This window comes from Pseudophryne corroboree, chromosome 4 (genome assembly GCF_028390025.1).
Source record: "Pseudophryne corroboree isolate aPseCor3 chromosome 4, aPseCor3.hap2, whole genome shotgun sequence".
Taxonomy (NCBI): Eukaryota; Metazoa; Chordata; class Amphibia; order Anura; family Myobatrachidae; genus Pseudophryne; species Pseudophryne corroboree.
Window position 1 is genome coordinate 339,452,490 of NC_086447.1, and position 22,437 is coordinate 339,474,926.

At 47.0% G+C, this 22,437-nt stretch overlaps 1 protein-coding gene across 1 annotated transcript in view; it reads right to left on the reverse strand.

The window, feature by feature from the left end:
- Nucleotides 1–14,293: 14,293 nt before the first annotated feature.
- Nucleotides 14,294–22,437, reverse strand: part of LOC134909508 (zonadhesin-like) — a 73,967-nt gene continuing 65,823 nt past the window's right edge. The window contains exon 7 of the mRNA XM_063916444.1: nt 14,294–14,807. Coding sequence (XP_063772514.1) covers nt 14,549–14,807 — 259 coding nt within the window. The 3' untranslated portion in view covers nt 14,294–14,548. The remainder of the gene's footprint in view (nt 14,808–22,437) is intronic.

Below are 22,437 nucleotides of genomic sequence, written 5' to 3' on the forward strand. Positions count from 1 at the left end.
CTCAGCTGATCAGAAGCTGCTGCCATTGCAACAGCTTCCTGATTGGCTTTGTACTTTGAGGGCAAGGCCAATCGCGAGTGAATGAAGCCGCTTGTCTCAATTCACTCCTATTGTGGGAACCACTAAATTGTCATAACCACAAAGGTCAGCACTAATTGACTTTAAGGTTAGAGTAGGAAATCACAAAGTCAATTGGGTTGACCTATGTAGTTTAGCCAATTTAGCGGTTCACACAATAGGAGTGAATGGGGACAAGCGTCTTCATTCACTACTATGGGGAAGCCGCGATTGACTGTGCCCTATTATACTCCAATTCCTTATGTCTGTGCTACCTGCTTACTTGTATTTATCTCTCTCATGACTTTTATATTTTTCCCCAGTTCTCCGAGCTCCATTGTAATTTCCTGTTTGATATCCTAGGCCAAGAAGTGGACTAGGGCTCCGCAACAAGGGGACATGGTCGTGGCTCATCATGGGCAAGGACTTGCTGCATACCCTAGTGTCTCTGTATACTGTGAGGCTGTGTAGAGCATTGAAAGGCTGAACCACTCGGCCTGCCTTGGCTCTCTGTGTGCCGTATGGCCAAGCAGAGCTCAGAGGCTTTTAATCCAGATCAAATCGTCATCCCTTTGGCATTTGCCAGAAGTGCCAGATGGCCAGTTCGGACCTGCCCTGCCTGTCTGCCATCTCAAGAGCATTTTCCATCGCACTGTTCTTTATCCTTTCTACTGTATTAACAGCATGTCCTTTTCAGTGAGTATTATTGTTGTGACACTGTGGATCATCTGTATGATGGCTGCATCTTACAGAACTTTTGTACTTTTATGAAAACTCCTATAGTCAGGGAACAGATGACACTGTTTATAAGAGAGGAGAAGCATGTACAGTGCAGTGAAATTCAGACATAGGTGTATATTCAATTGCTGTTGGGTCATTTCCGACTGAAAGGACCCAACCGCTCTCTATTCAATGCCTGTCGTGTTTGGACCCTTCCCGACAGTGTCAATCTGACTTTTTTTTAAAGTCGGACTGACATTGTCGGAAACTGGGCTAAAACCTGTCAGGTTTGGCCCCGCTTCCGACAATACACGTGGCTCAGCATGGTTCAGACAGCATTCCAACAAATTGGATTTCCCGACTTCTCGGAAAAACTGAGCCCGGATTGAATAGGTCAGAACCCTTTCCGACCTATTCCACTTGGAAACTGCCATCTTTCCGACAAGACAGCAGTTTCCGACTCTATTTGAATATACCCCATAGTGGCACTGTAGGTAGCTTGATGCCTGTCTGGCCATCTACCTTCTCCTCTTTACTCGAGATATATGTTTAGTGGGCCTAAACCAGGATGGGGAAAGGAAAATAATCAGTGCTGTGATCCTGTGACATGCCTGAAAATGTTTCCATGCCTATATGTTTGGGCCCTATACAAAGGCGCTTTAAGAGAGGAGGGAGCCCGTGTGTAAGCCCTGATTGGGACTCCTCCTCTCTGGCGGTGCAGAAGACTCTGTCTTTGCACCAAAGTTTACTCCACATGCACAGGTCTCCGCGGTGGCCATTTTCCCAGTGATTTCTGCTGCACTACAGACAGCAGTGGGCTGATGGAGCAGTAAGTATACTTAATTGGGTGGAGGGTTAGCGGTTTGTGGGCCCCCTGGACACAGGGGCCCATGTGCACTGCTCACCTTGGATCCATTATAGATACGCCAGTGGTCCTATATTTTCCCTATTTAATCCTTTTTTTAGGGGTAGTAATAGCACACAATGTCAGTCAGTAGCTGCAAAGGTAGATAAAATCCTTGGATTCATAAAAAAAATGAAGAACCTGATGCAAATGAAGTATTATCAATATATAAGATATCAGTTAGACTGCATCTGGGGTACAGTTCTTGACACCTCATGTTATTTGGGAGAAAGAAGAGCTCAAATGAATTCTTTAGCTTTGCTGACCAGGGGGGTCATTCCGAGTTGTTTGCTCGTTGACGATTTTCGCAACGTAGCGATTAAGGAGAAAATGCGCATGCGCATGGTACGCAGTGCGCAAGCGCTAAGTATTTTAGCTCAAAACTTAGTAGATTTACTCACGTCCAAACGAAGAATTTTCATCGTTGAAGTGATCGGAGTGTGATTGATAGGAAGTGGGCAGAAACTGACCATTTTCAGGGAGTGTGCGGAAAAATGCAGGCGTGCCAGGATAAAACGCGGGAGTGTCTGGAGAAACTGGGGAGCGGCTGTCCGAACGCAGGGCGTGTTTGTGACGTCAAACCAGGAACGAAACGGGCTGAGCTGTTCGCAGTGTAAGAGTATGACTCGAGCTACTCAGAAACTGCTAAGAATGTATTATTCGCAATTTTGCTAATCTTTCGTTCGCAATTCTGCTAAGCGAAGATACACTCCCAGAGGGCGGCGGCCTAGCGTGTGCAATGCTGCTAAAATCTGCTAGCGAGCGAACAAGTCGGAATGAGGGCCCAGGTGTCTATTTGTAACTATAATTAGTAATCAACATAATGGGAGTAACTGATACAATGCTCAATTTCTGCCCAACTCTGGATCTGGCCCAAAATATCCACAGTTACATTACTTTTCTCTGACGTCCTAGTGGATGCTGGGGACTTCGTAAGGACCATGGGGAATAGACGGGCTCCGCAGGAGACTGGGCACTCTAAAGAAAGATTTAGGACTATCTGGTGTGCACTGGCTCCTCCCTCTATGCCCCTCCTCCAGACCTCAGTTAGATTTCTGTGCCCGGCCGAGCTGGATGCACACTAGGGGCTCTCCTGAGCTCCTAGAAAGAAAGTATATGTTAGGTTTTTTATTTTACAGTGAGACCTGCTGGCAACAGGCTCACTGCAACGAGGGACTAAGGGGAGAAGAAGCGAACCTACCTGCTTGCAGCTAGCTTGGGCTTCTTAGGCTACTGGACACCATTAGCTCCAGAGGGATCGACCGCAGAACCCGTCCTTGGTGTTCGTTCCCGGAGCCGCGCCGCCATCCCCCTTACAGAGCCAGAAGCATGAAGATGGTCCGGAAAATCGGCGGCAGAAGACTTCAGTCTTCACCAAGGTAGCGCACAGCACTGCAGCTGTGCGCCATTGCTCCTCATACACACTTCACACTCCGGTCACTGAGGGTGCAGGGCGCTGGGGGGGGGGCGCCCTGAGCAGCAATAAAAACACCTTGGCTGGCAAAATAATCACAATATATAGCCCCAGAGGCTATATATGTGATAATTACCCCTGCCAGAATCCATAAAAAAGCGGGAGAAAAGTCCGCGATAAAGGGGCGGAGCTATCTCCCTCAGCACACTGGGCGCCATTTTCTCTTCACAGTGCAGCTGGAAGACAGCTCCCCAAGCTCTCCCCTGTAGTTTTCAGGCTCAAAGGGTTAAAAAGAGAGGGGGGGCACTAAATTTAGGCGCAATATTGTTTATACAAGCAGCTATTGGGGAAAATTCACTCAGTGATAGTGTTAATCCCTACATTATATAGCGCTCTGGTGTGTGCTGGCATACTCTCTCTCTGTCTCCCCAAAGGCCTGTGTGGGGTCCTGTCCTCAGTCAGAGCATTCCCTGTGTGTGTGCGGTGTGTTTCGGTACGGCTGTGTCGACATGTTTGATGAGGAGACTTATGTGGAGGCGGAGCAGATGCCGATAAATGTGATGTCGCCCCCTGTGGGGCCGACACCAGAGTGGATGGATAGGTGGAAGGTATTAACCGACAGTGTCAACTCCTTACATAAAAGGCTGGATGACGTAACAGCTGTGGGACAGCCGGCTTCTCAGCCCGCGCCTGCCCAGGCGTCTCAAAGGCCATCAGGGGCTCAAAAAACGCCCGTTACCTCAGATGGCAGACACAGATGTCGACACGGAGTCTGACTCCAGTGTCGACGAGGTTGAGACATATACACAATCCACTAGGAACATCCATTGCATGATCTCGGCAATAAAAATTGTGTTACACATTTCTGACATTAACCCAAGTACCACATAAAAGGGGTTTTATGTTTGGGGAGAAAAAGCAGCCGGTGTTTTGTTCCCCCATCAGATGAGTGAATGAAGTGTGTGAAGAAACGTGGGTTCCCCCGATAAAAAATTACTGCTGGCGTACCCTTTCCCGCCAGAGGATAGGTCACGTTGGGAGATATCCCCTAGGGTGGATAAGGCGCTCACACGTTTGTCATAAAAGGTGGCACTGCCGTCTTAGGATACGGCCACTTTGAAGGAGCCTGCTGATAAAAAGCAGGAGGCTATCCTGAAGTCTGTATATACACACTCAGGTATTATACTGAGACCTGCAATTGCCTCAGCATGAATAGTGCTGCTGCAGCAGGGTCTGATACCCTGTCAGATAATATTAATACCCTAGACAGGGAGAATATGGTGCTAACATAGAGCATATTAAAGACGTAGTCTTATATATGAGGGATGCACAGAGGGATATTTGCCGGCTGGCGTCCAGAATTAATGCAAGGTCCATTCTGCCAGGAGGGTATTAGAGACCCGGCAGTGGACAGGTGATGCTGACTTTAAAAGGCACATGGAGATTCTGCCTTATAAGGGTGAGGAATTGTTTGGGGATGGTCTCTGGGACCTCGTATCCACAGCAACAGCTGGGAAGAAAAATTTCTACCTCAGGTTTCCTCACACCCTAAGGAAGCACTGTATTATCGGGTACAGTCCTTTCGGCTTCAGAAAAGCAAGGGGGCCAAAGGCGCTTCTTTTCTGCACAAGGGAAGAAGGAAAAAGCTGCACAGACAGCCAGTTCCCAGGATCAAAAATCTTCTTCCGCTTCCTCTGAGTCCACAGCATGACGCTGGGGCTCCACAGACAGGTGCGGTGGGGGCGCGTCTCGGGAACTTCAGGGACCAGTGGGCTTGCCCACAGGTGAATCACTGGGTTCTGCAAGTAGTATCACAGGGATACAAGCTGGAATTCGAGGCGACTCCCCCTCGCCGTTACCTCACATCAGCCTTGCCTGCTGCCCTCGGATATAGGGAGTTAGTACTGGCGGCAATTCACAAGCTGTACTTCCAGCAGGTGAAATCAAGGTACCCCTCCTTCAACAAGGCCGGGGTTACTATTCCAAAAATGTTGTGGTACCGAAACCAGACGGTTCGGTGAGACCCATTCTAAAATTGAAATCCTTGAACACTTATATACGAAGGTTCAAGTTCAAAATGGAATCGCTCAGGGCGATTGTTGCAAGACTGGAGAATTTCAGGGTATCACTGGACATCAAGGATGCTTACCTGCATGTCCCTATTTACCCTCCTCACCAGGAGTACCTCAAAATTGTGGTACAGGATTGTCATTACCAATTCCATACGTTGCCGTTGGTCTGTCCCCGGCACCGAGGGTATTTACCAAGGTAATGGCCGAAAGAATTATCCAGTACTTGGACAATCTCCTTATAAAGGCGAGGTCCAGGGAGCAGTTGTTTGTCAGAGTAGCACTATCTTGGGAAGTGCTACAACAGCACGGCTGGATTCTGAATATTCCAAAGTCGCAGCTGGTTCCTACGACGCATCTACTGTTCCTGGGGATGGTTCTGGACACAGAACAGAAAAAAGTGTTTCTCCCGCAGGAGAAAGCCAAGGAGCTGTCATCTCTAGTCAGAGGCCTCCTGAAACCAAAACAGGTGTCGGTGCATCACTGCACGCGAGTCCTGGGAAAATTGGTAGCTTCCTACGAAGCAATTCCATTCGGCAGGTTCCATGCAAGAACTTTTCAGTGGGACCTCTTGGACGGGATCGCATCTTCAGATGCATCGGCTGATAACCCTGTCTCCAAGGACCAGGGTGTCTCTGCTGTGGTGGCTGCAGAGTGCTCATCTTCTAGAGGGCCGCAGATTCGGCATACAGGACTGGGTCCTGGTGACCACGGATGCCAGCCTTCAAGGCTGGGGGGCAGTCACACAGGGAAGAAATTTCCAAGGACTTTGGTCAAGTCAGGAGTCGTCCCTACACATAAATATTCTGGAACTGAGGGCCATTTACAATGCCCTAAGTCAGGCAAGACCCCTGCTTCAAAACCAGCCGGTACTGATCCAATCAGACAACATCACGGCAGTCGCCCATGTAAACCGACAGGGCGGCACAAGAAGCAGGATGGCGTGGCAGAAGCCACAAGGATTCTCCGATGGGCGGAAAATCACGTCTTAGCACTGTCAGCAGTGTTCATTCCGGGAGTGGACAACTGGGAAGCAGACTTCCTCAGCAGACACGACCTACACCCGGGAGAGTGGGGACTTCATCCAGAAGTCTTCAAACTGTTGGTAAACCGTTGGGAAAGGCCACAGGTGGACATGATGGCGTCCCGCCTCAACAAAAAGCTAAAGAGATATTGCGCCAGGTCAAGGGACCCTCAGGCGATAGCTGTGGACGCTCTAGTGACACCGTGGGTGTACCAGTCGGTTTATGTGTTCCCTTCTCTGCCTCTCATACCAAAGGTACTGAGAATAATAAGAAGGCGAGGAGTAAGAACGATACTCATGGTTCCGGATTGGCCAAGAAGAGCTTGGTACCCAGAGCTTCAAGAAATGATATCAGAGGACCCATGGCCTCTACCGCTCAGACAGGATCTGCTACAGCAGGGGCCCTGTCTGTTCCAAGACTTCCCGCGGCTGCGTTTGACGGCATGGCGGTTGAATTCCGGATCCTAAAGGAAAAGGGCATTCCAGAGGAAGTAATTCCTACGCTGATAAAAGCCAGGAAAGAAGTAACCGCAAACCATTATCACCGCATTTGGCGAAAATATGTTGCGTGGTGTGAGGCCAGGAAGGCCCCTACAGAGGAATTTCAGCTGGGTCGTTTTCTGCACTTCCTACAGTCAGGAGTGACTATGGGCCTAAAATTGGGTTCCATTAAGGTCCAGATTTCGGCTCTGTCGATTTTCTTCCAGAAAGAACTGGCTTCACTGCCTGAAGTTCAGACTTTTGTAAAGGGAGTGCTTCATATTCAGCCCCCTTTTGTGCCTCCTGTGGCACCTTGGGATCTCAATGTGGTGTTGAGTTTCCTAAAATCACATTGGTTTAAACCACTTAAAACCGTGGATCTTAAATATCTCACGTGGAAAGTGGTCATGTTATTGGCCTTGGCTTCGGCCAGGCGTGTGTCAAAATTGGCGGCTTTGTCATGTAAAAGCCCTTATCTGATTTTCCATATGGATAGGGCAGAATTGAGGACTCGTCCCCAGTTTCTCCCTAAGGTGGTATCAGCTTTTCACTTGAACCAACCTATTGTAGTGCCTGCGGCTACTAAGGACTTGGAGGATTCCAAGTTACTGGACGTAGTCAGGGCCTTGAAAATTTATGTTTCCAGGACGGCTGGAGTCAGGAAAACTGACTCGCTTTTTATCCTGTATGCACCCAACAAAATAGGTGCTCCTGCTTCTAAGCAGACTATTGCTCGCTGGATTTGTAGCACAATTCAGCTGGCGCATTCTGCGGCTGGATTGCCGCATCCTAAATCAGTGAAAGCCCATTCCACGAGGAAGGTGGGCTCATCTTGGGCGGCTGCCCGAGGGGTCTCGGCTTTACAACTTTGCCGAGCTGCTACTTGGTCAGGGGCAAACACGTTTGCTAAATTCTACAAATTTGATACCCTGGCTGAGGAGGACCTTGAGTTCTCTCATTCGGTGCTGCAGAGTCATCCGCACTCTCCCGCCCGTTTGGGTGCTTTGGTATAATCCCCATGGTCCTTACGAAGTCCCCAGCATCCACTTGGACGTCAGAGAAAATAAGATTTTACTCACCGGTAAATCTATTTCTCGTAGTCCGTAGTGGATGCTGGGCGCCCATCCCAAGTGCGGATTGTCTGCAATACTTCTATATAGGTATTGCCTAACTAAAGGGTAATTGTTGAGCCATCTGTTGAGAGGCTCAGTTGTATTTCATACTGTTAACAGGGTTAAATATCACGAGTTATACGGTGTGATTGGTGTGGCTGGTATGAGTCTTACCCGGGATTCAAAATCCTTACTTATTGTGTCAGCTCTTCCGGGCACAGTATCCTAACTGAGGTCTGGAGGAGGGGTATAGTGGGAGGAGCCAGTGCACACCAGATAGTCCTAAATCTTTCTTTAGAGTGCCCAGTCTCCTGCGGAGCCCGTCTATTCCCCATGGTCCTTACGAAGTCCCCAGCATCCACTACGGACTACGAGAAATAGATTTACCGGTGAGTAAAATCTTATTTTTCTAACTTACACTACTTTATCTAACAGTACAGCTGTATAATTTACTTTTTACCACCAATTTATGTTAGTCAGATTAACTTTACAATGTCACATTGGGGCAGATGTATTAACCTGGTGAAGGGATAAAGAAGTGATAAAGCAGTGATAAGTGCAAGGTGATAACACACCAGCCAGTCATTATGGATTTGTAAAATAACATTTAGGAGATGACTGGCTAGTGCACTATCACCTTGCGCTTATCACTGCTTTATCACTTCTAAATCACTTCTCTAGGCTTAACACATCTGCCCCATTCTGTGAAATGTTCAGCCAAGCCGTAATGCTCCTTTATAGACTAGAGAACGTATTTTATGAAGCTGCTTTGGGCTGTGGATAGAGAGGAAATACCTGCCATTGTAGCAGGGCCGGCACGACGCATACACGGGAGCGCCAGGCAGTAGAGGGCGCTCTACAGCAGTGGTGGCCAGCAAGTGGCTCGATTCACTCCCGGCCACCGCTGCCCGGCGTGCAGACGTCTCCGGCGGCAGTGACTATCTTTAATTCGGCATCGGCCCGTGAGTCAATCAGAGCTCGCAAACTGTCAGCTGAGGCTCCTGATTGGCTGCCGGACCACGAGCTCTGATTGGCTCCCGGGCCGGTGGCGAATTGAAGATAGAAACCGCTGCTGGAGACTGATGGGTAGGAGAGGCGCATGCTGCGCTCTCCTCCCCTCACAGCTGCAGGTGAGCAGCACTCTTTTTTTTGGGGGGGGGGAGTGGGAGACACTGTGGGGGTATGTGTATCTGCACTGGGGCATATCTGGCGCTGTGGGAGGCACTGTGGGGGCATGTGTATCTGCACTTGGGGCATATCTGGTGCTGTGGGAGGTGCTGTGGGGGCATGTGTATCTGCAATGGGGGCATATCTGGCACTGTGGGGGCATGTGTATCTGCACTGGGGGCATATCTGACACTGTGGAGGCTTGTGTATCTGCACTTGGGGCATATCTGGCACTGTGGGGAAATGTGTATCTGCACTGGGGGCATATATGGCACTGTGGGGGCATGCGTATCTGCACTGTGTGGGCATGTGAATCTGTACTGGGGGCATAGCTGGCGCTGTGGGGGCATGTGTATCTGCACTGGGGGCATATCTGGCATTGTGAGGAAATGTGTATCTGCACTGGGGGCATATCTGGCACTGTGGGGACATGTGTATCAGCACTGGGGCATACCTGGCACTGTGGGGTCAAGTGTATATGCACTGGGGCATATCTGGCGCTATGGGAGGCACTGTGGGGGTATGTGTATCTGCACTGGGGACATATCTGGTGCTGTGGGATGCGCTGTGGGGGCATGTGTATCTGCACTGGGGGCATATCTGGCACTGTGGAAGATACTGTGGGGGCATGTGTATCTGCACTGGGGTCATATCTGGCACTGTGGGGGCATGTGTATCTGCACTGGGGGCATATCTGGCACTGTGGGGGCATGTGTATCTGCACTGGGGGCATATCTGACACTGTGGAGGCATGTGTATCTGCACTGGGGGCATATCTGGCACTGTGGGTACATGTGTATCTGCACTGCGGCATATCTGGTGCTGTGGGGAAATGTGTATCTGCACTGGGGCATATCTGGCACTGTGGGGGCATGTGTATCTGCACTGGGGGCATATCTGGCACAGTGGGGGCATATCTGGAACTGTGGGGGCATGTGTATCTGCACTGGAGGCATATCTGACACTGGAGGCATGTGTGTCTTCACTGGGGGCATATCTAGCACTGTGGGGAAATGCGTATCTGCACTGGGGGCATATCTAGCACTGTATGTATCTGCACTGGGGGCATATCTGGTACTGTGGGAGCATGTGTATCTGCACTGGGGGCATATCTGGCACTGTGGGGAAATGTGTATCTGCACTGGGGGCATATCTAGCACTGTGGGGGCATGTGCATCTGCACTGGAGACATATCTAGCACTGTAGGGGCATGTGTATCTGCACTGGGAGCATATCTGGCACTGTGGGGGTATGTGTATCTGCACTGGGGGCATATCTGGCACTGTGGGGAAATGTGTATCTGCACTGGGGGCATATCTGGCACTGTGGGGAAATGTGTATCTGCACTGGGGGCATATCTGGCACTGTGGGAGGCACAGTTGGGGCATGTGTATCTGCACTGGTGGCATATCTGACACTGGAGGAATGTGTATCTGCACTGGGGGCATATCTAGCACTGTGGGGGCATGTGTATCTGCACTGGGGGCATATCTAGCACTGTGGGGGCATGTGTATCTGCACTGGGGGCATATCTGGCACTGTGGGGAAATGTGTATCTGCATTGGGGGCATATCTGGCACTGTAAGGGCATGTATATCTGCACTAGGGGCATATCTGACACTGTAAGAGGCACTGTGGGGGCATGTGTATCTGCACTGAGGGCATATCTGACACTGTGGAGGCATGTGTATCTGCACTGGGGGCATATCTGGCACTGTGGGGAAATGTGTACCTGCACTGGGGGCATATCTGGCACTGTGGGGAAATGTGTATCTGCACTGGGGGCATATCTGGCACTGTAGGGACATGTGTATCTGCACTGGGGGCATATCTGGCACTGTGGGGACATGTGTATCTGCACTGGGGGCATATCTGGCACTGTGGGGACATGTGTATCTGCACTGGGGGCATATCTGGCACTGTGGGGACATGTGTATCTGCACTGGGGGTATATCTGGCGCTGTGGTGACATGTGTATCTGGCACTGGGGACATCAGTCACCCACTATCTCCCTGTCACCCCTGCCTTACCAGTAACCTATTATCTCCCTGTCACCCACTGTCACCCTGTACCACGAGGAGTACAATTGTGTAGCCACACCCCTTTCTTGTAAGGCCACACCCCTTTTATCCCATCAAGGGGCGCCAAAATAGATTTTTGTTTACTAAAAAAAATAACCTTGGGCCGGTCCTGCATTGTAGTCACTGATGGTTAGAAAGGTGATAGGTCTCTGAATCTGGATATACGTATTACTATAAACTAGGAACTCACCTGACAATCAGTGATTACCTTTGATGACTTGTAACTGTGCTTAAATCACTTGTGAATCTGTTACTGACTCTTGGCTTCTATTGGATACTTTCCTGCCTGCTGTACTACCATTTGGACCCCTGTGTACTGACCCTGTGCTACTCTGTGGTCACTTTTGTGATGACCTAGCTCCATTCATCTGGACTTCTGCATGTATAATTTTTTGTAACTCTGTGTACTGACTTGGCTCTGTTTACCTGGAGTTTCTACCTGTGCTACTTTGTGGATTCTAGTGGTCAGAACAGGCTCTGTTCCCTGGACGTGTCCATTGTCTAAACCCTGCTCTTCATTGATTGCCATCAGAGTACCAGACCTTGGATTGTATTCTGACTTGCTTTGCCTCATCCTTGTCTTTTCTAAGTCTGCCCTCCAGTGTACCAGATTCAGATTGCCAGTACATAAGATTCACCATGTTGCCTCATACAGGATATAAATTAGACGTTCCTTTTAATGGTCATGTTACTAATGCAGTATACAGCTACTGTAACACGTCTAAACTGCAGTTTCTTAAATCATTCCGTATTAATTACAACCAGAATATATAATTATGAAAACTTCTGTTATACATAGAAAGACATATTTGAACACTGGAGAAAGAGAAGATTACTTTTTGGGGGCACTTATCAAGGTATTCAAGGTAGGTGTGCTCAAGTATTATAAAATACATAAAGAATGGCAGTTCTTTGTGTCAGGATTCTCAGTTACAATAGTATCAATAAATTGATTTAATTTTAAATACAAACATTGGTTTTGGTGATTTTTTTATTATAGTATTTAATATGAGGGTAGTACGGATGGTGTAATGGTTAGCATTACTGCCTCACAGCACTGAGGTCATGGGTTCGATTTCCACGATGGCCCTAACTGTGTGGAGTTTATATATTCTCCTCGTACTTGCGTGGGTTTACTCTAGGCACTCCGGTTTCCTCCCACATTTCAAAAAATATACTGGTAGGGTAATTGGCTCCAAACAAAAACGTAACCCTTGCGTGATGTACTGTATGTGTACATATGGTAGGGAGTATAGAGTGTAAGCTCCACTGGGCCAGGGACAAATGTGAATTGCCAAATGTTCTCTGTAAAGTGCTGCGGAATATGTGTGCGCTATATGAATAACTATTAATAAATAAATAATAATAATAATAAAGAAAGAAAGAAATAATATTCTTAAATTGCTTCTACAGTATAAGCAGACACGAGAACAGAGAATGAGGCAGTAGGTAATTATGTCTGTATTGGGTTTATAAAATTCCCAAATACTGTATAGTGCCACATGCAAACTATTCATGTTCAGATAACACAGATAATATAATACTCAGTTTCTAGCTTGAGATACACTTAAGGGGGGTACTCACGGAGCGATCGCTGCTTAAAATCTAAGCAATCTGACTAGATTGCTTAGATTTTAAGCAGTGATCTCTCCGTGTTCACCCCTCACAGCGATAGCGATGCGCAGCCCCGCGCATCGCTATCGCTGCTGCTAGATTGGCCTGCATGCAGGCCAATCTAGCGGGTCGCTCACTTCACCCGCTGGGTGAAATGAGCGCCCCCCCGCTCCCCCCGCACGCTCAGCACACTGTGCTGAGCGGGGGGAAAGATGTGTGCTGCGGTTCGCTCAGCACACATCTCTCCCCACATCTGTCAGTGAGTACTGGCCTTTATTCTGAGAGAGATATTTAGTAAAATAGAAGTTCAATATCACTCTTCTATCTCCTTAGATGCATACCGCCTTATTCTTGTTTTCTCGCGTCTGCTTCTAGATGTAATTTAGGCATATTACATATAATAATAAAAAAATAAAAAAAATCACCAAAACTAATGTTTGTATTGAAATCAATGTATTGCTACTATTATAATTGAGAATCTTGACACTAAATGTATGAAGCAGTGATAAGAGTGGAGAAATAAGCCAGTGGAGAAGAAGCCCATGGCAACCAATCAGCATTGAAGTAACATTTATAATTTGCATACAATCAAATTATACAGAGTAGCTGATTGGTTGCCATGGGCAACTTTTCCACTGGTTCACTTCTCTACTTTTATTACTGCTTCATACATATACCTACCCAATAGAGCTGCCATTCTTGTGCCAGTAAAAAAAAACTTTTAATATACTGTATAAAAAAATCTTTTAATACATATCCAATAGAGGTCATATTTTATAATACTTGAGCACATCTAATAGAATGAATACCTTGAAGGGTGCCCCCCAAAAAAGAACTCATCTTTTTCTCCAGTGTACAAATATGTTAATAGTTAGTACCTGACTCTGAGGAGCACCACCAACCCTGAAATTCGAGACAAGATAAGTCTATTCTCTCTTTATAATCTAGTAAGTGGTAGATGGTCACTTAGAATTATTTCTTTGAAATGTCATTTTAGGAAAAATCTAGTGCAAAGACTTTCACTTCCTTTTTTCTATACAGAAAAAGATACAAGAAAAATATATGGGTATTAAGGGTTATTTAATAACACTGCTACAAGGTGTAAATCTACTGTAAAATCCTAACCAATCAATATATATGGTCTTCTAGTTATAGCAATTGGCATCGTTCTGCTGCCCTAGACAGCTAGGGGTATACAGTCACAATGTAGACATTCAGAATGCCAAAGCACAATGTCAACATGGTCTGAATGTTGACATGGACTGGAGGTCGACAGTCAGCATGGCATACCTAATGTTATCCAATTTTAGGGTTCTATGTAGGTTTAGGAATATGGTTATACTGCTGTTAAGTTTAATGTTAGAGTTAGTTGAGATCTATATAGGAAACCATATGGTTAATATGCTGTCTTCTTTCTGCTAATGTTGACATTATGAATGTTAATTTAAAACCCACCCACCTTAGTATTCCTCATTACAGTCAAACTCCTGATGGTTTATGTACAGGGTAACAGATTTGAGCACTGTTTGTTCAGACAAATGTTACCTTAAACATATAATCATTTATTAAGCACTCATACAATATAGATTTATAGATAAGTATAATTTTATTTGTGCTAGTCCAAAAAGGAAGCCACCATGTCACTTTTTTTTATTTATTTTTACAAATATTACACTATAATTTATAAAAGCAGTTTATAATTTATGGTTGGAAAAGGTGCAAAAATACAGTACATTCATGTAACATGTGCACATATAAATAACCTTGGAGCCCAAATAACCTTGCAAAATGATCAGAGTATGGAAGGACAAGGCAATGTTATTTAAGTGGCTTTATTAACACATCTTAAAGCAAATATAATAAAAATGAAAAAATAAATGGGATGTGTTAGCAATTTTATTTATAATTAAAATATTGTCAAGTCATCTGTTTGATTCACATGTCCATCTTCAAATGCAAGATTAACCCGAGCACCGGGTTCTGCACTCTCTACATTTACATTTGCATTGGCTCTCATTTTTGTTGTAAAAACTCCACTGTCCCCCAAATTATCATTAAATGCAAAATTGACATGACCCCCTGGCTCTCGATAAGCATAGTGTATAGAGCCGCTGTCACTTCCATCTTCTGAGGCACTGCTCACATCAAACATTTGCTTGCTTTTCCTTGAAAAGAAGGCAGACATAAGGATGGTTACTATCTGACTTATTAATCTTCAAACTTGGTTTTTATACAATTAAAGATAGATTAATAAACATAGATAAGTATTTATTTATTTATTCATGTATTGTGTGTGTGTGTGTGTGTGTGTGTGTGTGTGTGTGTGTGTGTGTGTGTGTGTGTGTGTGTGTGTGTGTGTGTGTGTATCTCTCTCTATTATATATACACTGCTCAAAAAAATAAAGAGAACACTTTAAACAACCCATCCTAGATCTGAATGAATTAAATATTCTTATTAAATACTTTGTTCTTTACATAGTTGAATGTGCTGACAACAAAATCACACAAAAATTATCAATCAGAATCAAATTTATTAACCCATGGAGGTCTGGATTTGGAGTCACACTCAAAATTAAAGTGGAAAAACAAACTACAGGCTGATCCAACTTTGATGTAATGTCCTTAAAACAAGTCAAAATGAGGCTCAGTAGTGTGTGTGGCCTCCACGTGCCTGTATGACCTCCCTACAATGCCTGGGCATGCTCCTGATGAGGTGGCGGATGGTCTCCTGAGGGATCTCCTCCCAGACCTGGACTAAAGCATCCGCCAACTCCTGGACAGTCTGTGGTGCAACGTGGCATTGGTGGATATAGCAAGACATGATGTCCCAGATGTGCTCAATTGGATTCAGGTCTGGGGAACGGGCGGGCCATTCCATAGCATCAATGCCTTCGTCTTGCAGGAACTGCTGACACACTCCAGCCACATGAGGTCTAGCATTGTCTTGCATTAGGAGGAACCCAGGGCCAACCGCACCAGCATATGGTCTCACAAGGGGTCTGAGGATCTCATCTCGGTACCTAATGGCAGTCAGGATACCTCTGGCGAGCACATGGAGGGCTGTGTGGCCCCTAAAAAATGCCACCCCACACCATTACTGACCCACTGCCAAACCGGTCATGCTGGAGGATGTTGCAGGCAGCAGAACGTTCTCCTTGGCGTCTCACATCTGTCACATGTGCTCAGTGAGAACCTGCTTTCATCTGTGAAGAGCACAGGGCGCCAGAAGCAAATTTGCCAATCTTGGTGTTCTCTGGCAAATGCCAAACGTCCTGCACGGTGTTGGACTGTAAGCACAACCCCCACCTGTGGACATCGGGCCCTCATACCACCCTCATGGAGTCTGTTTCTGATCGCTTGAGTAGACACATGCACATTTGTGGCTTGCTGGAGGTCATTTGCAGGGCTCTGGCAGTGCGCCTCCTGTTCCTCCTTGCACAAAGGCGGAGGTAGCGGTCCTACTGCTGGGTTGTTGCCCTCCTACACCCTCCTCCACGTCTCCTGATGTACTGGCCTGTCTCCTGGTAGCGCCTCCATGCTCTGGACACTACGCTGACAGACACAGCAAACCTTCTTGCCACAGCTCGCATTGATGTGCCATCCTGGATGAGCTGCACTACCTGTGCCACTCTGTCTCATGCTACCACTAGAGTGAAAGCACCACCAGCTTTCAAAGGTGACCAAAACATTAGCCAGAAAGCATAGGAGCTGAGAAGTGGTCTGTGGTCACCACCTGCAGAACAACTCCTTTATTGGGGGTGTCTTGCTAATTGCCTATAATTTCCACCTGTTGTCTATTCCATTTGCACAACAGCATGTGAAATTGATTGTCAATCAGTGTTACTTCCTAAGTGGACAGTTTGATTTCACAGAAGTGTTATTGACTTGGAGTTACATTGTGTTGTTTAAGTGTTATATATAGAGATATATACTTACTATTCTATATTCTACTCCTTTCTCATACCCTATCAGTCTACCTTTACAGTAACTCCATATGCTCCCTGTATGCTACATAATCAAATTCAGACTCTTCTCACTCAACCACAAAGCCAACAACCACTCTTCTCCTTGCTATATATCCAACTTATTTTCCACACAAACTCTCTCCACAAACTCAGGCCAGTGGCTACAGCCTCACTTCCTCCCTCATCATTTCTTTCCACTCCCACCTGCAGGTTTTCTCTCACAATGCTCCCAACCACTGGAATGCCCTGTCATGCTCAATCAGATCGACATGAAACATCACATGAAACACCAGCTTTTATTGTACCCGTACAACTCACCTCTTCATTCAAGCTTACCTCATCCCTAACTCCCCAACCTCTGCATCTCCCTGCTCTGACACCTCTCCCTCTCTGTTTCCATATGTAGTCTCTTTGTAAGGTAAGCTCTTGCAAGGAGGCCCCTCTCTGTTTTCTACAGTATTTGTAATTATGCAAGGGCAGACTGTTATTATGTATATAATGTATGCAAACTTGCTAATAACAATTAATAGTGTGTATATTGTAATTTGTTATATGCCCACCCCCCTATGTACTGCACTTTATAACCCTTGTGGCCCCAACTAACAGCAGTATAACCTGATACATTAATTTAAGGCAATAGTATTCTGCCCGCCGGGATCTCCAATGGCGTTAACGCGTACCCAACCCGTATGAGGCATCAGTACTGAATTTAGTAAAGCACAGCATTTTCAAAGGGTGTGTAACCATACTGTAATAATCACCATCTACTACAAGTAAAGATCTTAATCACGTGCCTATTAGGGTAGTATTTAATGGTTAACCAGATTTTTTAATAAAGATACCACATTTATAGTTTGCGTACCAAAGTTCTGCCTTGTTCTATTTATTTCTAGAGTTTGACTACACCTGTCTGGGCCCCCAAAGAAGAGCAGCCACCTTACTACTGTATGGAGTGTCAGTGTTTGTTATTGTGTGTGTCACTATATCTCCATCAAACAGTATTATTATCATTCAAATAGAGTTTTAAAGACAAGTGTTATATCCACCACTTATAAATATTATGAATTCATACATTCACAAATTTCCTACTTGATATATTTATTGCATAACATATCTAACATGTCTTTTTCACCCAGTACTCAACTACAACTATAACTTTAACAGTGTAGGACCACGTTCCCTTCTCTATGAGAAATAGGTTGATTAAGGAGGACATTTATTAAGCAGTGATAAGAGCGGAGAAATGGCCCCAGCAACCAATCAGCAGCTCTGTATCATTTTATAGTATGCAAATTATAGATGTTACTTCAGTGCTGATTGGTTGCCATGGGCAACGTCTCCACTGGCTCACTTCTCTGCTCTTATCACTGCTTAGTAAATGTCCCCCCAAGTCACTAGAGGTTCCAGAGCCATCCAGTCAGTGGCGTAACTACTGCCCCCGCAGTCCTCGCGGTGGCTTGAGGGCGAGGGGCTGCGGGGGCGCCACCACTGATTTAGCGCAGATTGTCCGCATGTCAATCTGTTCTCATTAACCCTCCCTGCTGTAAGGAGGGACACGGAGGGCACAGCGCGCGCCTCTCCTGTGTCCCTCCTGCGTCTACGGCGGGTCTAATAAAGGAAGTGGCGTTCGTGAGCTCTGATTGGCTCACGAACCAGCACTTCCTTTAACAGACCCGCCGGAGACCCAGGAGGGACACAGGAGAGATGCGCGCTGTGCCCTCCTCCGTGTCCCTCCTTCACAAAACAGCGGGGTAGCGCGGAGGGGGGGGCACTGGGGGAGCATATGTGGCACTGAGGGGGCATATATGGCACTGGGGGGTGTATGTGTACCTGGCACATGGGGGGGTATATTTGGTACTGGGGGCACGTGAGTACCTGGTACTGTGGGGGAATATCTGGCACTGGGGGCATATGTGGCACTGGGGGGGTATATGTGTACCTGGCACATGGGGGGGCTATATTTGGCACTGGGGGCATGTGAGTACCTGGCACCATGGGGGAATATCTGGCACTGGGGACATATGTGGCACTGGGAGTACAGCCCTAGCAACAAGCACTACCCCCTAGCAACGAGCATGACACCCAGTGCATGAAACCACTGGCAACGAGCATGACACCCAGTGCATATAACACCTGGCAACGAGCATGACACCCAGAGCATGAAAACCCCTGGCACCGTGCATGGAACCAAGAGCATGAAACCCCTGGCAACGAGCAGGTAAAAGTAATTAGAAGCCTTACTGTAGGACTTAATGTGTAATGGGCATTACGGTGTGTGGCATAATGTATCACGGACATTGCGGTTTGTGTCATAATGGTCAGAGGCATTACGGTGTGTGGCATACTATATCACGGGCATTGTGGTATGTGGTATAATGTCTTAGGGGCATTGCAGTGTGGCATAATGTAAAACGGGCATTGCGGTGTGTGGCATTGGGTATAACGGGCATTGCGGTATGTGTCACAGGCATTACGGTGTATGGTATACTATATCACGGGCATTGCGATATGTGGTATAATGTCTCAGGGTCATTGCAGTGTGTGGCATAATGTATCACGGACATTGCGGTGTGTGTCAATGTGTCAGGCATTACGGTGTGTTGTATACTATATCACGGGCATTGTGGTATGTGGTATAATGTCTCAGGGTCATTGCAGTGTGGCATAATGTATAACGGGCATTGCGGTGTGTGGCATAGGGTATAACGAGCATTGCGGTGTGTTGTATACTATATCACGGGCATTGTGGTATGTGGTATAATGTCTCAGGGTCATTGCAGTGTGTGTCATAATGTGTCACAGGCATTGTATGTGCTATAATGTACCAGGGGCATTGCAGTGTGTGGCATAATGTATCACGGACATTGCGGTGTGTGTCATAATGTGTCACAGACATTGTATGTGCTATAATGTATCAGGGGCATTGCAGTGTGTAGCATAATGTATAACGGGCATTGCGATTCCTGTCATAATGTGTCACAGGCATTACGGTGTGTGGCATAATGTGTCGGGGGCATTACGGTGTGTGCATATTGTGTTATGTGCATTATTGTGTGTGGCATAATGTCTAAGGGCCATTGCAGTATGTGGCATAATGTATACTGGGCATTACTACAAGGAGGAAAAAGGACAAATAATGTAAGGGGCATGAATCAGGATTATTTTTCTTTCCTGTGGTGGCCAACGTCTGGGCGTGCAGGTTGCAAAACTGGGGTATAAGGTAGTCTTTTCCTGCAATGCCACGCCCCTCTATGTGAAGCCACGCCCATTCCAACGGAGCCATGCCCCCTTTTTGCAGCGCGTGTATGGTTGTCCCTTTAATAGTTCCAATTATGGGGGATGGAGGATTGGGGGGGGGGGGCGCCGAAGAATTTTTTGGCTTGGAGGAGAAAAATTTCTAGTTACGCCACTGCATCCAGTGATGCAAATAACCAGAAATTGCAGTACACACGACCAGGAAAAAGTATAGGGAAGCCATGGTGGGTGAAAGCCAATGATTTATATCACAGGCGGTAGGGAATTACCAGCAATAGCAGTGTTGTCGCCAATAATAACACTTTTATGTATAGGAAAAAACAATTTGTACATAATTCAGTACATTTGTCAGTTACTAACCAAATAGAGGCAGGCAGTGGCGGATCCAGGGGGGGGCACACGGGCCCGTGCCCCCCCTGTCATTTGTGGCCCCATCCGTCCGTCCCCCGCTTGTGTCACTGAGACATGCTGCCGCTCAGTCCAGCGGCAGCGTGTCTCAGCTGTCAGGAGGAGAGCGCGGCTATCTGGCGGCGTGTTGCGGACTTCAAACCAGCCGCCGGTTCGTGAGCCAATCAGAGCTCGCGGACCGGCAGCCAATCAGGAGCCGCCGGTCCGTGAGCTCTGATTGGCTCACGAACTGGTGGCTAGTTTGAAGTCCTACAAGCCGCAAGACATAGCCGCGCTCTCCTCCTGACACCCTCAGAGCCAGCCGGGCAGAGAAGCAGCAGCAGCGGTAAGCAGCTGCAGAACTGCTGTGGGGGCATTTGTATAGTATACCTGCTGTGGGGGCATTTGTATACCTGGCACTGTGAGGGCAATTGTGTACCTGGCACTGTGGGGGCAATTGTTTACCTGGCACTGTGAGGGCAATTGTTTACCTGGCACTGTGGGGGCATTTGTATACCTGACACTGTGGGGGCATTTTTGGATCTGGCACTGTAGGGGAATTTTTGGATCTGGCACTGTAGGGGCATTTTTGGATCTGGCACTGTAGGGGCATTTTTGGATCTGGCACCGTGGGGACATTTTTGGATCTGGCACTGTGGGGGCATTTGTGGATCTGGCACTGTGGGGGCATTTTTGGATCTGGCACTGTGGGGGCATTTGTGGATCTGGCACTGTGGGGGCAATTGTGGATCTGGCATTGTGGGTGTAATTGTGGATTTGGCACTGCACTATTGGGGGCATATGTCTGTGTATCACGTCTCATTTTAATTGGCCACACTCACTAAATGACTGCGGGCATTACTACAGGCAACATTACTACTGGGGGCAATACGGGCATTGCATAAGGGGCACCACTACTATGGGGTCTATATAAGGGGCACTACCAGTACAGTGGACATTGCATAATGAGCGCTACAACTGTGGGCATTGTATAAGAAGCGCCACCTCACATGCACCGAAGCCGCACGCAAATGTACTTCCCCTTCCATGGTGCCCCCCCTATCATTTTCTTCTGGATCCGCCCCTGGAGGCAGGGATATAGTTTCATTATCATACTGTATGCTGTTTTTAAATCTCTATTGTTAAACCTATTTATGATCAAGACATCACGTTACTTGGGAGCTGTTTGTTGTGAGGCTGAACTTGGCAGCCTGACTACAGGTATGTAGACTAAGCATTTTAAAATAGACTACCCATAAATGTGTATCCTGGGTATTAGCAAAATACCATTGTTTTGATGTAAATAATCATATTGTACATCTGAGGTTCTCTTCCACTTTTTTCAGAAACTTCCTGATCCACTTTAATGTAAAGTATAATAAAAACGCCTTTTCAGATTAAAGTTAAATATGATTTCCACAATGCGCAGCACAGTGTCACACTGATAGTGCATAGCACAGAGTTACACTGTCACTGATCTGTACAGAGTCACACTGGCACTGCTCTGCACAGTGTCACACTGACACTGCATAGCACAGCCACACTGACACTGCATAGCACAGTGTATGTCACACTGACATTGCACAGCACAGCCACACTGCACTGCACAGCATCACACGGACATTGCACAGAACAATGTCACACTGACATTGCACAGCACAGCATCACATGGACACTTTACAGCACAGTGTCACACTGACACTACATAGCACAGCCACACTGACACTGCACAGCACAGTGTCACAAGGACACTGCACAGCACAGTGTCACATTGATTCTGCATAGCACAGACTTACACTGGCACTGCTCTGCACAGTGTCACACAGACAATACACACAAAACAGCATTACACTAACACTGCATAGCACAGCCACACTGACACTGCATAGCACAGCATCACACGGACATTGCACAGCACAGCATCACACTGACACTGCATAGCACAATAACACACTGACACTGCGTAGCACAGCATCACACTGACACTATGCAGTACAGCCACACTGACACTGCGCAGCACAGCCACACTGACACTGCGCAGCACAGCCACACTGACACTGCACAGCACAGTGTCACATTGACAATGCACAGCACCGCGCCACACTAACACAACACAGCCACACTGACACTGTGCAGCACAGTGTCACACTGATACTATGCAGCACATCATCACTTTAACACTGCATAG